Raw genomic sequence first — 14126 nt, forward strand, 5'->3', positions numbered from 1 at the left:
CATCTGATTGTTGCCTCACTGTTGATGAAAATCTTTCTTTGCTATCATTACAGTCTCAGGGTCATGGCAAAGCTGAGCTCTCGCACTTGCTGTCCTACTTTGTAAGCCTCTGTTTCTTTTCAGTTCACTTCATGTAGTTGCCATCAGTCTTTCTGAATCTGAGGCCACCTGCCTGGTTTCAAATTCTAGCCTGAGGTTTCCTGGCTGGAAAGAGGGAGAGGCAGAATTTCAGCCCGGCAGCCTGACCAGAACCAATGCCCCTGACCATGCTGCCCTTGGCCTGTCATTCCACGGTGGGGCCTACCCATTCAGGAACTGATAGATATATTAAACAAATGAATACCTGTACTTACTGCCATCTGACTATCCAAGCTTTCTGTACTTTTTGAAGTTCTTATTCTGAAAATAAAACCTCATAGTTTAGAGTTTAGAGGGCACAGAGTACATATGGCCTACTAGAACACCCTCCCTTAAAACCATGGGAGGAAGGGATTCTCTTAAATGAAGTCTGCTTGTCAGGCCCTTTAGCATGACTGCCTTCATCTACAGAATCCACTAGAGTGGCTCTTGAGTATCCTCATGGAAGCTGTGTGTTCACAGGTGTATGGATGAAATGTCTTTCTGCTGTTAATATTTGACTTAGAACAAAACCACTAGTAACTTTGTGTTTTTTTCTTGAAAGTATAGGAGGTGTTCGAATGGAATCGTATTTCTGCATGTAAAACATACACTCCATTTTTTATAATGCTTCTGGTGTGTTGGCGGGCAGTTATTCTCCACACCCCCCCCCCCACCCCCTGTCAGTAGAGAATTTAAAAAAGGCCAACCAGAGTAGTATTCTAGAATATTAGGTATATTACACAGTTCGGGTAACTTTCTTGCAAATCCCCCTCTCTTTCTTTCTTTTTTTCTTTCTTTTTTTTTTTAAACACCAATTTTTTTTATGTGAGAAAAAAGACTCAAGAAAAGTGAAAATTTGCTATTCCATGTTCCTAGATAAACAGATCCAATACTGAAGTTATTTTTTTAAGGCACTGTTTTCCCTGAATTTATTTGTAAGTTTAAGGTGATTCAAATGAAAATCAACATGTTTTTCAAAACTTTACATCCTGATGCAAAAGTTTAGATTGTTTTAGTTTTAAAACATTAAGCTGATGCTAAAGTTCGTGTGTAAAAATAACAGATTTATGATAAAGTACGAGTGGTTTTCTATCTGGTGGGCTCCCAGGTCACTTGGTACTTGTACAGATGGACTCCGACGGTACAAGAGGGAGCCCAGAGATAGGTCCAAGTCCAGGATGTGATAAAGGTGACATTTCAAATCAGTGAGGGGAAGTTGGATTTTTCATTAAATGGTGTCAGACCAACAGACTGACTACAAGATAAAATTAAGTCAGTTGCGCTTGGGTGGCTCAGTCGGTTGAGCGTCCGACTTCGGCTCAGGTCATGATCTCGCAGTGTGTGAGTTCGAGCCCCGTGTCGGGCTCTGTGCTGCCAGCTCAGAGCCTGGAGCCTGCTTCGGATTCTGTGTCTCCCTCTCTCTCTGCCCCTCCCCCACTCATGCTCGCTCGCGCGCGCTCTCTCTCTCTCTCTCTGTCAAAAATAAATAAACATTAAAAAAAATTTTTTTTTAAGATAAAATTAAGTCAGATTCCTATATTATTTCCTCCATCAAAGTAAGTTCCAAGTCGAAGATTTAAAAGGTGTAAACCAAGGAAATAAAACGCACGGCACCGTGGCTGCCCCGAGCGGATGGGGCCGTGTGGGAGATGGGCCGCCATTGTCTTACCGTAATACTCCCTGAGATCAGGTGCCATGCGTTGCCTGTTCCAAAAGTATATGCTATTAATAAATGAACTATAAAATTACTTAAAGAGAGTACAGGAAAAAACAAAGTTTAAAAATAATTTTGGAGCATGGTGGCCCCCTGTTATGCAAGGCAGAACCCATCAGCAAGTCATAGGAACAGAGGAACATAACTGTACGATCTCTTTGGAAAAGAATTTGACACAATCTGTCAGCTGAAGAAGCACATTCATTAGGCCAGAAATTAATTTTCTGGGAATTTCACAGAGACGTATGGGACACATGGGAAAAGATGTACAAGCATATGCATGGCAGCGTTGTTTGCAGTAGCTAAACACTGAAAGTACGATATATGAGCATCAGCATATGCTGGGTCAACTGGGAGACAACTGCAGCGGAACTTCCTAGAGCCGCGTAGAAGAGCCATGTCACCCGTTCGTGCTGATGGACCTCGGAGAACGTTTCAGGCCATTAAATGAAGGAGACAAACACAAGTACAGAACACAAAGTATCATTTGGGCCCACTTGTATGTTTAAAAACAAAAAGGAGGGGTGCCTGGGTGGCTCAGTCGGTGAAGCGTCCGACTTCAGCTCAGGTCATCATCTCGCGGTTTGTGAGTTCGAGCTCTGTGTCGGGCTCTGTGCTGACCGCTCGGGGCCTGGAGCCTGCTTTGGATTCAGTCTGTCTGTCTGTCTGTCTGTCTCTCTCTCTCTCTACCCCTCCCCTGCTCACATTCTGTTTCTCTCTCTCAAAAATGAATAAACTTTTAAAAAAATTTTAAAAACGAAAAGGATCTCTGTGGGTGGGATATTTGATTAAGTATACATAAGGAACTGATTAGTAATAGTTGTCCAGAAACAATGGCAGCTTAAGTGGTAGGTATATTTATTAAATTGCATATCCTTTTATTCTTTTTGAGGTTTTTTGTTATTTTTTTTTTTACTGGAAATGTATTACTTTTTCAAATAAAAATAAAAACCTAGTCAAAAATACAACAGATTTGCTCTAAAATTGCTAACGTGAGTAAAACAGAACCTCATCAGCTTGTATCTCAAAAACATGATTTAAGTGGGGAAAAAAAAAGAACCTGCAAAGAGATACGTACAATGTAATGTTGTGTAGGTCAGTTTTTAAAACTTAAGTTATTTACAATGTAATTAGTAAGTGGTGGAAGTATAAAACCGTGGGCAGAAATGAATACACATTCAGAAAGGTAGTTGCTGGGGGGGTGGGGGAGGAGGCGAATGGGGCAGGAGGGACAGGGAAGGAAGAAGAAAGGGAGTAGACAGCCGCTGTGTCTCATAGTTCCTTGTTCCTGGTTGTCAAGTTCCTAAGCAAATATGGCAAAAGGTTAACATCAAAAAAAAAAAAAAAAAAAAAGATTGATGCTGCTTTTTGTGTTTTCCTCATCTATTTAAATGTAAAATGTATTATTTAGGGGCACCTGGGTGGCTCAGTCAGTTAAGTGTCCAATTTCAGCTCACGTCATGATCTCGCGGTTCGTGGGTTTGTGCCCTGCATCAGGCTCTGTGCTGACAGCTCGGAGCCTGGAGCCTGCTTCGGATTCTGTGTCTCCTTCTCTGTTTGCCCCTCCCCCACTTGCACTCTGTCTCTTTCTCTCTCAAAAATAAATAAACATTAAAAATAAATGTAAATTATTATTTGAATTTACTTATTTAAATTTAAAATTGTTTTAAATTTATGTCAACTTTTTCAGCACCCCTGTTGTATTCATTATTATGTAATTCCTACTGAATTGAGTAATGTTTTCAAGAAGTCATAAATATTCTTTCTCTTTTTTTACCCCTAACAACAGGTCAGCAGTGGCAATGACCCCTGGTCAGCCTGGAGTTCTTCCAAATCTGGAAACTGGGACAGCACGGATGGCTGGGGAGCCAAGCCAGAGGGGGCCGCGTCCCAAAGAAACACCTCCAATAACTGGGACACTGCCTTTGGTCACCCCCAGGCCTACCAAGGACCAGGTGAGGAAGAGGGCCCTGCTGGTGATCGGGCCCACCCGTAAGGGGACTAGTGACAGCATCCGAGTTAAAAATAGAATTTAATCAAAGGAGCGCTCTCAAATGCTCTTGCTCACTAACAGCAAACCTAGATTTCTGGAGCCAAATGTGGGTAGTCGTTCATTATAATCTTTAGTTCCGTCTTTGTCATCTGTCATGGAGTCGCGAATGCTTGCAGGGTTTGTAAAGCAGAACAGAATGGCCCAGTGGCTGCTGGAGATGGAAGGGCATGCCTCCTGTCGCCGTTGGCTCGATTGCCACTGCAGGAGACCCAGCTCGTGCTCCTGGTCCCCCAGAGAGACAGGAAATCTCAGTTTTTTAATGGCATCTTCCCACTCCAGAATCTTAGCAACTGATACACATTTGCTTTAAAACTTTGGGCCAAAACAACTGAATATACAGAGTGAGTATAATTTGTCACCTACTGGTTTATAACCTCTGACTTACCTGTTTTCTTTTTCCTTAACTACTCATTTGACTCCCAGGCCTTAATGGAAATACAGAGGCAAAAGAGGAATTTATAGAAGGGGAAACAATTCAGGAATTAAGAAAAAGGGTATTTATGTCTTTCTGAAATTAAATAAAAAGAGATCTGCCCCTCATTATTTTATGGCCCCTGTCTGAGCACGTCACATGGAGTACGAATGTGCTAGTGGCAGGGAACCCATGCGCAGGAAGCACGGGGGTGGCGGGCAGGCTCCTGCTGGCAGCCGGGGCTGGGCTGTTGGCAGGTGCAGGAGACACGGGCTCGGGCTGCGACCCAACAGCTAACTCCTGGCTCTGTACTCGGCCCAGATCCTCCCAGTGCATTCAGTGCCTTTCTTTTTCGTTTTGGCATTTGTCTCTTGGCTTCTCCCATTGGCACCGCTAGGGCAGAGATCCCAGGATACCTGCGGCCCTCCGGGTGGGAGACAGAAGCCCAGACTAGGACCAGGAAGGAAGGGACAGAGGTCACTGTTAGGATATGAGGCTCCTGGTACTGCCACTTCCCTCTTGTCTTGTTTCTTCTCCATCCCTTCCCCCTCCACTCCCACCCTGCTCCTCTCTCCCTTTCCCAGTGTTATCGTTCATATTAATTTCTTTTCAGAGATCTGTCATTCCCCCCCTCCTCGTCCCCCTCCCCCACACTCCCCGGTATTCGTGACTGAGAAGGTATTCGATGCTTATTTGCAAGTTTATAAGGCGAGATTTATCTGTGTGTGGGCCTTGCCCTGGGTACACACCTCAGAGCCGCTCTCAGTCTGTGTCTGGCTGAAGTTACTTGGAGGGACGGCCTCGTTTCTAACTTGTCCTTTGCACTAAAAGGCAGAATCCACAATTGGAGCTTTAAACCCAACTAGAGCCTTTGCTCCAGTCTGCATTATAATCCTGTGCTACGCCCTTGTCTCCTGTTCTTTAATTGGTTAACGTAGGTCCTGTCCATAGTTACTCTCAGAAAATTAAGTCATTGCATTTGTATTTTGTTTTTCTTCCGTGGGGATCTTCTGTGCCCACCCCTAGCAACGGCGGGTGATGATGATGACTGGGACGAAGACTGGGACGACCCCAAGGCGGCCGCCCCCTACTTCAAGGATTCAGAGTCAGCAGAGGCAGGGGCTGCTCAGCGAGGCAACAGCCGGGCTGGTTCCTCCTCTATGAAGCTGCCACTTAACAAGTAGGTGTGAAGGGCGTTGAACTCCATGCGGAAACAGACAGGAGATCCAAGGAGGCGTTCCTCTTTTCAGCGATCTGAAAGGGGGTGAAGTGTGGGGTGGTGATTTGGATCTCAGCTTTAGCTTCTTTAAAGAAAAAAAAATTTTATTCACTTTAAATATATACATTATACGTGTATATGTTGTATTCATATATATATATATTATAAATATATATATGTAAAGTAAATACATTTATTCACTGTAAAGTGAAATAGTTGTTGTACTTAACGATCTGCCAAATACCACTTTTATCTTTGTCAGCTCTGTGACACATTAAGTTCTTATTGCTGATGTCACAGGAAAGCTAAATATAATCATATTAATAATAGTAACTCTCTTTTAAATGTTTTACCATTTGTTGATCACTTACTCTGTGCCGGGCGTTGTGCAGCGTGGTTTGTACGCGCTGTGTGACCCCCATCTCCCTCTGTGGTACGTGTAATCTCTGTTTTTCTGTGGGAAAAACTGACGCCCAGAGAGGTTAAGTAACTGTCCAAGCTCACACAGGTGCCAAGTGATCTAATCAGGATCCTGGTCGGTCCCTCAGTCTCTCAACTACTTGCCTAATACGTTTCAAGACTTTGTTTTCACGTAGACTTCTCTTAGATTTAAGAAGAAAAAAAAGTGTTGGAACAGTACTTGTAGACACAGTGCCTAAAGGAAAGCATCTGGGAAGGGGGGGGAATACGGCCATCGCGCCCTGGGATTTCCTGGGGGAGAGTTCTGGATAAGTCTGTAGTTCACAGCGTAGCTCGAAGGAGACAGAATTTCTGACTTCCGGAAGGATCTTCAAATACTCTTCTTATCGTAGTGTGTTTAATACGGTTTTTCTAAAATTACGACCACTTTTTCTCAATGCTCCAAGTCCATGATGCAAAGCTGATAGGAAGGAATGTTAATCCGTATCTGGAAAAAGTTGTAAACCTAATGTTTGCTGTATTTCTAGATGTCAAGATCTGGGTCTAGATCTGCATATGAGTTGTGCAGGTTCCCCTTAGTATATCTAAGTAGCATCAGATGATTAAATGAGCGGTCTTCTAGCCATTCTTCCTACTTCTCTCCAGTTTCTTCCACTATGTATTTTCAGGCTCCATTGCACACATATAAACTTAGTCATTCGTATTGACTATGTGCTGTTTCCTTTGGTGGAATAGGAAGTTCTCAGTGTGGTCCGCAGTGACATGAATTAGTCTGTTCTTTAAACCTAAATACAAGTGCATTTAAACCCGTTTTGCTGCCATGTAAGCCCCCCTTGGACAGTGAGGAAGCACAAACTCTACAACAAATGTGTGGCCGAGTGTGCCTGGCTGGTCAGTGAGGTTCTGTCTCATGCCCGGGTCCCTGTTTCTGTTTGCCCTGGCTCCCCTCTTCCAGGTGATCTTGGGGAAGACGGGTGACCTGTTTGAACCTCCGTTTCCTCATCTCTGAAGTGAAGGGGCTGGCTTTAATTTAAAATGCTCTCTGCTCTAAAATTTCAGTTCAGGTTGAAACCAAATCAGAGGAGTCCTCATTTGCACCTGAACCTCTGAGGCCTCCCTCTCTCTCTCTCTCTGTCTCTGGTGCTGAGAGCTGTTTAAGATCCTGTGTGTTTTTTTATTTAACTTGACTCATGTATGAAGGGCTCACTTATAACAGTTGTAAAACTTTTTAAAGTATTAGCATTTTTCATGAGTTAATCCATTTTATATGATAGCTGTATTCCAGTCCTAGAACATGAACCTTACACTAGAGAAGGAGAATAGAAATTTAAGTGTACTTGGGCATTATAAGAATCTATCTTGATAACACTCAGAGAATTAGTAAATGGCACTGCTGTTCGGTAAGTGTTAAGTGAGTCGGCCCTAGAGTGTTGCTGTGATCCCTAAGAATACCAAAGGAAGTGTGAAATGAGACTCTGCACCCAGAAGCTTACAGTCTAGTCAAGGAATTGCCACTCTGACTTCCTCAATTTTTCCATCAGTATTTTCTAGCGGAAGCATAGGTTGTTTTAATGAAACCGTTCCAGGGGCACCTGGGTGGCTCAGTCGGTTGAGCATCCAACTTCAGCTCAGGTCATGATCTTGTGGTCCATGAGTTCGAGCTCTGTGTCAGGCTCTGTGCTGACAGTTCGGAACCTGGAGCTGACTTCTGATTCTGTGTCTCTCTTTCTCTCTGCCCCTCCCCTACTCGTGTTCTATCAAAAACAAATAAACATTAAAAAAATTTTTTTTTAAATAGAACTATTCCAGATGAGTCCATTAATTCATTAAGTATTTAGTGTATTTTTCCCACAACTCCTCTGGGTCCTGGAAATACAAATACCTTCTCCAAGGTGCTTCCGGTCGGCTGTAATGTGTAAATGGATGATGGCAATTAAGTGTGATAAATTGTATAGCAGAAGTATGCTCAGAATGTTGAAGAAGCACAGAGAGAGCTGGCTGTACCAGAGGCTGTAGGGAATACTTTCAAAGAGATGATGGCATAGTTAGAAATAACTTTAATTTATGAGTATATTTGTGAGGCTCTTTATATAACTCTTACATTTAATTCCCTTATCATCTTAAAAGGCAGGTCATATTGGTCTCATTCTTCACACAAGGAGACGGGAGCTCTAAAGGTCACATAGCTTTTAATTGTTGGAGTTGGAATTCGAACCCAAGGCCATCCAGCTCCTAGACCCCTCTTTGTTCTCTCTTGTATGAGCTATGTTTAAAGGATGTCTTAGGGAAAAGAGGATAGAGGTAGGTCCTTTGAAGATGAAGGAAAAGACAGGCCCCTGAGACCAGCATGTTGGCCTTTAATTTGGTATTTGAGTGAAATAGAAGTAATGTAGTTGGTTTTTTATAGAAATAATACTTCTTTTCCTATTATAGGTATTTTGCTTTCTGAGGGTCTTTTTTTCCTGCTTATTAAAAACATTTCTGAAACCCAAATTAATCTTGCCCTCTTTAGCACTTTGGCGGGCAGGGGAGGGGTGGGGGGGTGCCTGGGTGGCTCTGTCAGTTAAGTGTCCAACTTCAGCTCAGGCCATGTCTGTCTCACAGTTGGTGAGTTTGAGCCCCACATTGGGCTCGCTGCTGTCTCCATCCCTCTGCCCCTCCCCATCCCCTTTCAAAAATAAACATTAAAAAAAAAAAAAAGAAACCTCTTAAAATAAAATAAAAATAAAAACAAATCTTTAAAAAAAAAGTAGCACTTTGGATGGCTATATGTTTATTCCACTGTTTCTCCAATTTTAGAATGTGTGTGGAGTCTCTTTACTAAGGAGACCGGTTTTCTTTTGTGTCCCCTAAACCAGGTCTGAAGATAATCCAAAAGGAAATGGCACAAATACTTATGGACAGCGACAGCTTCTTTGGGATAATTGTGGCTTCCTTGAGGGAATATGTCAAAAGGCAGCTTTAATTTGGATATAAAAATGCTGGCATGTGGCCACTGGCCCATGTGTTCAACTCAGATGGCTGTTCTCGGTACTTTCTCCTCCTGTGCCCTGGGGGACGTTTTTCTAGGCTGCCCTTCACTCTTTGTGGGGTGATAGAGTGTTTCAGATCCAGTTAAGCAAATAGAGTACCCATAAATATCACACCTTCTGGAGTCAAACTGTTCTCTGACCAGATAAAGCTTAATTAAATGACTAATTGGCCATTGAACAATCTGATTACATTAGGTTTCATTTACCACAGTTTCCTAGTCCTGGTACATCTGAAAGACAGAACAAGGTTAAAACTGTTGTATTAAGTAAATGTGGACAAGAGTTGGAGAGTTCCTCTCAGGAAACACGTAAGACTCACGGGCATTTATCTTCATGATCAGATTTCCCGGATTTGCAAAACCTGGTATGGAACAGTATTTGTTGGCCAAGCAACTAGCAAAACCCAAAGAGAAAATTCCTATCATTGTAAGTTCATTCACTTTTGTTTGCTTGCTTCGTTTCTAATTAAGCTCTTTTATAATGCTTGAAAGCCTAGAGGGTTATTAGTCTTTTGGAAGGTATTTTTCACACATCTAATGCTCCAGGTAACTGACAATATGTATTAGTATTGTAAGAATACTAAAAATATTTAGCATACATTAATGCCTGTCATTATGTTGTTTAGGTATATTTTATTTTTACTTTTAAGACTATTAGTAATTGAACCAGCAGCACCTACAGCATATTTTTGTTCAATAATTTTTTTTCTCCAAAGTGTCTTGAAGTATCTTTTATATACTGTCTTTCTACCAGCCCTATATATTTAGCTAATAAGTCCTAATCCAGATATTTAGGTCTCTGCCCTGGCAAAGTACATGCATATTATCAAAATAAGATGTTCTTTCCACTGCATTGGTAACAGTTAGCTTTTTCTTCCAATAAACCAGCTGTCAGGTCACAATAAGGAGCTAGCAAATAAAAACTGGGAGTTGGTGACACCATTAAGAATCTCTCTCAAAGAATAACTTGATTATTACATAACGTGACACGGGCTCTCTGGTTTTACCCAAATGTTGACGGCTGATAGATTTTCTGTCTAAGCATTATCTAACTTCTGGAAAAGAGAACTCTGGCTGTCTTTTGATCCTATGGACTTAACCTAGTAACTGTAGGACAGGGATGGAGGTGGGAGTGGGGGCCTTGGGTGTGATCACCGTAGGCCCAACAATAGGAGGTGGAAACACCTGGTCTCATTCTATAATCTCTGGGTCCTGGGAAACTTGATAGAACTGCAGAACTGATCATTGGATTTATTTTTACTGTGTTCCTACATCTTTGAAAAGCTTGAAATCCTAGAAACTCGAGAAAAAAGGGCTGCAACCAAGAGCCCCTTTTATCCCTTTCCCGCAAAGCAAATTTGGGGTAATTATCTTCTGAGTGGTTAGAGATTATTTTAATTTTTAAATTTTTTCTTCAGATTTTTTTATGTAACTTCTGAACATACATTATTTTGTTCTTTTCGTTAAATTTAAAACTCCACAGGACTGGAGCCCACGGCCCTGCCCCTCAGATCCTCAAAAGGGACTTTATCACAAGCCCAGAAGGGTTGGAACGGAGCTGAGGGACCCATAGGTTGTAGGTAGAAACGGCCCCTGAACCCTGTAGGCGGGCCTGCCCAGGCAGGCTCCTGGCATGAAAAGGGAAGCCGAGGAAAAATGCCTTCAAGTCTTCAGAAAACCAAGAAAAAGCAGAGATGTGGTTCTTTGCCTTTGAGGCACAGCAACTCTACCCACTAAGAAAATTAAAAGCCTCTGGATGTTGGGCTCTAGTTGATCGGAGTTACCTCTCTTGGTCTCAGTCACTGAGAGACGCTCCCCAGAGGCTCTTGCTCCACAGCTTTCAGAGAGTTTTCTGGATCTGAGCTCCCTGTCAAGGAGTCATAGTAGCTCCTTGTCAAGGTCTTCCATTTAGTCCTCCAGTAAGATTGTTTGGGCCCTGGTCACCCTCCTGACCTCATAACCTCTGATCTTTGATACACCACCCCACTTTTTCCTCCTTCCACCTTTAGAAAGAATTAGGACTGAACATGCAGAACATGAGAGTGAGCCTTGAAAGAATTTGATGGCAGTTTGATGTTGTTGAGACATCCAGGTGTGTAATTTTGTATTTCACAAAAGCATCAGTCTGTGACAGATCGGAAATGTTTTAAAACTAGCCCGTCAACACATACGACTAGGACCACTGAACGGGAGAGAGGAAAACTGTGTTCCATCCTGCCCTCCCCCAGGAGAGGGAGGCAGACATCTCTCCTCCGTGGCCTGAGATGCCCACATGGGGAGCAGAAGGGTTTGTCCTGGCAAGTGTGTTCTTTAATACACAATCTTATCAGGAACAGGGAGCGTTTACATAACTTCTCAGAGAAGAGCAAGAATGACCCTCCAAAGGACCTCTAGTCCTCTAGTCCTCAAAAGAATCCTTTAATGACTTCTATCTAGCATATTGACTATTTTTGCATGTAACAAAATCACCTCTCCCTGGAACATTGTGTAGGTTGGAGATTATGGCCCAATGTGGGTTTATCCTACCTCTACGTTTGACTGTGTGGTAGCAGATCCCAGGAAAGGCTCCAAAATGTATGGTCTGAAGAGCTACATTGAATATCAGCTAACACCTACTGTGAGTATCTGAGTTATCAAAAACAGAATCGTGCCTGCGTTCCTAGCTACACTTTGCTTTTTTCTTCATCTTCTATAGTTGGCATTGGTAACATTTTCTTCTCTCTCCCTTGCATTATAGAACACTAATCGATCTGTAAACCACAGGTATAAGCACTTTGACTGGTTATATGAGCGTCTCCTGGTTAAGTTTGGGTCAGCCATTCCAATCCCCTCTCTTCCGGATAAACAAGTCACAGGTGAGTGCATGTGACCTTCAACTCAGGATGACAAGTAACAAGACTGCAGATAGAGCATCTGTCCTAATGGAAATCAGTAATGACATTTTCCATCTTCTAGAAGAACAACATATGTGTTTGGAAACAGTAGCTAAGTGTTGTACATCCATGTATACTGGACATATATTTGGAAGTTACCTAAACACCTAATGAGAATGTTGCCTAAAATTGTTTATCAGAGTTCTTGCATACCCATCTTAAGTTGTAGCGGTCATTGTGTCTTTATTGCTACATGATTTCCTGTAAAAGAAATACGTGACTTTTTTCAATGTGAAAAGTGACACCTGAGAAAATAGGAATGCTCCAAACAACCTGAAATGGAAATAACAATGTATGATCCAAATGACGTAAACCTGTCATGCAGTTCAGCTGTGTTATTTTCATTAGAAATATGTAAATGTAAATATCAGATGTTGTAGAAGCCACAGACCTTCTAAGGATTAATGTAAGAAGTTGCAAAGTTCTTTACTCCGTTACTTTGGTGACAATGTTTAAATGTTTTTGTTTACTGTTGATCATCACTCTCTGCCTTAATTATTTAAAGTGTCCTATTTCTCCTGTTTGTTTCTCCTACACCCCCTGCCTCAAATGATCAATATGGTCAAGATCAATATCAATATGGTCAAATGATCAAACGGTCAGTAATTCACAGTGCTCTGAAAGCCCCTTGTAAAAATGCACTTAGTATTTGTTTCTCTCTGCTTTGAGAACTGTCACTGGTTTTTTGTTTTTTTGTTTTTTTGATCTGCAGCCCGGTATAGACCCTGGAATAGTAGTACTCAGAACTCCGTATGCTTGTCTTGGAATAAAAGTGTATAAAGAGGCTGAACTTCACTAGAGATGAGAGTTTTAAAATGCGGCCACAAAACTTGCAACTAAATGAAACTAGTAAGACTAGAAAGGGAAGGATCCAAGATGAGAGTAGGGCCTAAAAGGTCAGTGCCAGAGAGGCTCCACGTCAGAGATCCCGAACGGCTAACCTGAACTCGGGGTAGGAAGTGTGGAATCTGGGCAGGAGGACTTCTTTCCTGGAGGTCAGGGAAGACCGGAGAGGGTTTAGTCCTTACTCGGCCAGAGCGGAGGTGGAGGGAGAGCTGAGAGAGGGATGGGGACTCCGGGAGCCAGATGGCCGAGCCAGCACCAGGCACTTGCGGCGTTGGGGTGAAGCCACCTGCCTGCCAGGTGTCACGTGTCCCCGTGTGCCGCCCCGTGCTTTCTCACGGCCGAGGCACTCGATGCCGCCGAAACAGGCGCTTGAATCTGATTCCAGATTGTTCTGTTGACGTCACAGGATGTGTATCAGCTAGTCGTTAGCCAGAATTCGTTACCTCGGGTAAGACGGTTACAATCTCCTTAAAACTTGGCGCTGTATTTTGTTGTGTATTTAGGTTTCTCTGAAACTGTTGGAGGAGATGGAAGGTTTTGTTTTTAAAGAAGTTGTTTTGATTGTGACTTTTTTTTTTTTTTTTGAAAACTTTTCAAAAATTTCAAATTGTAGCAGAGGGGTGAGTGGGGCTGCATTGCCAAGTAGGTGACAGACCCGTCCTGGCCCTCATCTGGGTGGCTCCTGAGCGGGCCCTCCTGGAGCCGGGGGGGGGGGGGGGGGGGGGGGGGGCGGTTGCTGAGTGAAGGCCACATCAGGGCGGCCAGGTTGGCGCAGATTGTCGCTTCCTCCCACCCCGCAGAGGTGCCCCGGGTTCTGTGCCCCATCCAGATACTCAATCTTCCTCCTTTTTGTCACCCTTATTGTTTGAAATCACAGCTTTCCTTTTTCAAATTTAAATCCATTTCCTTGAAAACTTCAGTTCTGCCTTTCTCCTTGTTTTCAAATTTCAGTCTGTTTTCCTGAATTTTAGCATTCTCCTTTATCAACTTGATTGGCACAATATGGGCTTCATTGTGTCTAAGGAGCTATTTTGAGGCTGTGGGGATTTCTCACGTCTTTTAGGTTTTAATACATTGTTTTCTCTGGATCCGTTAACTCAGTGCTATTTTAAAGCATCAGAGAGCCACACAGTTCCGCCCCCAAACTAAGGTTTGGTTTTTTTAAAGCTCAGGCCCGAAGCCAGAGGGATGTCATAGAAAGCAAGAAAGCAACAGCCGCTCAGTCTGAAGAAAGTTGAGCTTTGATTCTCTGACTGGGACATGTGCCGAGGAAACTGAAAAGCACAGAAGCCACTTTATCTGTCCCCTCTCTCGTTTGCCTCCTGCCTGTGATACCCACAAGATCATTATTATATAAACCCCCCTCTCACTTACATCC

At 42.9% G+C, this 14126-nt stretch overlaps 1 protein-coding gene across 9 annotated transcripts in view; it reads left to right on the forward strand.

The window, feature by feature from the left end:
* The window catches only part of LOC102972920 (palmitoyltransferase ZDHHC14), a 532612-nt gene that overhangs the window by 487497 nt on the left and 30989 nt on the right, over positions 1 to 14126 (forward strand). For all 9 annotated transcript variants that reach the window (XM_042987395.1, XM_042987396.1, XM_042987398.1 and 6 more), the window contains 5 exons: positions 3624 to 3789; positions 5326 to 5479; positions 9312 to 9396; positions 11461 to 11586; positions 11707 to 11824. In XM_042987395.1, coding sequence (XP_042843329.1) covers positions 3624 to 3789; positions 5326 to 5479; positions 9312 to 9396; positions 11461 to 11586; positions 11707 to 11824 — 649 coding nt within the window. The remainder of the gene's footprint in view (positions 1 to 3623; positions 3790 to 5325; positions 5480 to 9311; positions 9397 to 11460; positions 11587 to 11706; positions 11825 to 14126) is intronic.

Source organism: Panthera tigris, chromosome B2, assembly GCF_018350195.1.
Source record: "Panthera tigris isolate Pti1 chromosome B2, P.tigris_Pti1_mat1.1, whole genome shotgun sequence".
NCBI classification, from domain to species: Eukaryota; Metazoa; Chordata; class Mammalia; order Carnivora; family Felidae; genus Panthera; species Panthera tigris.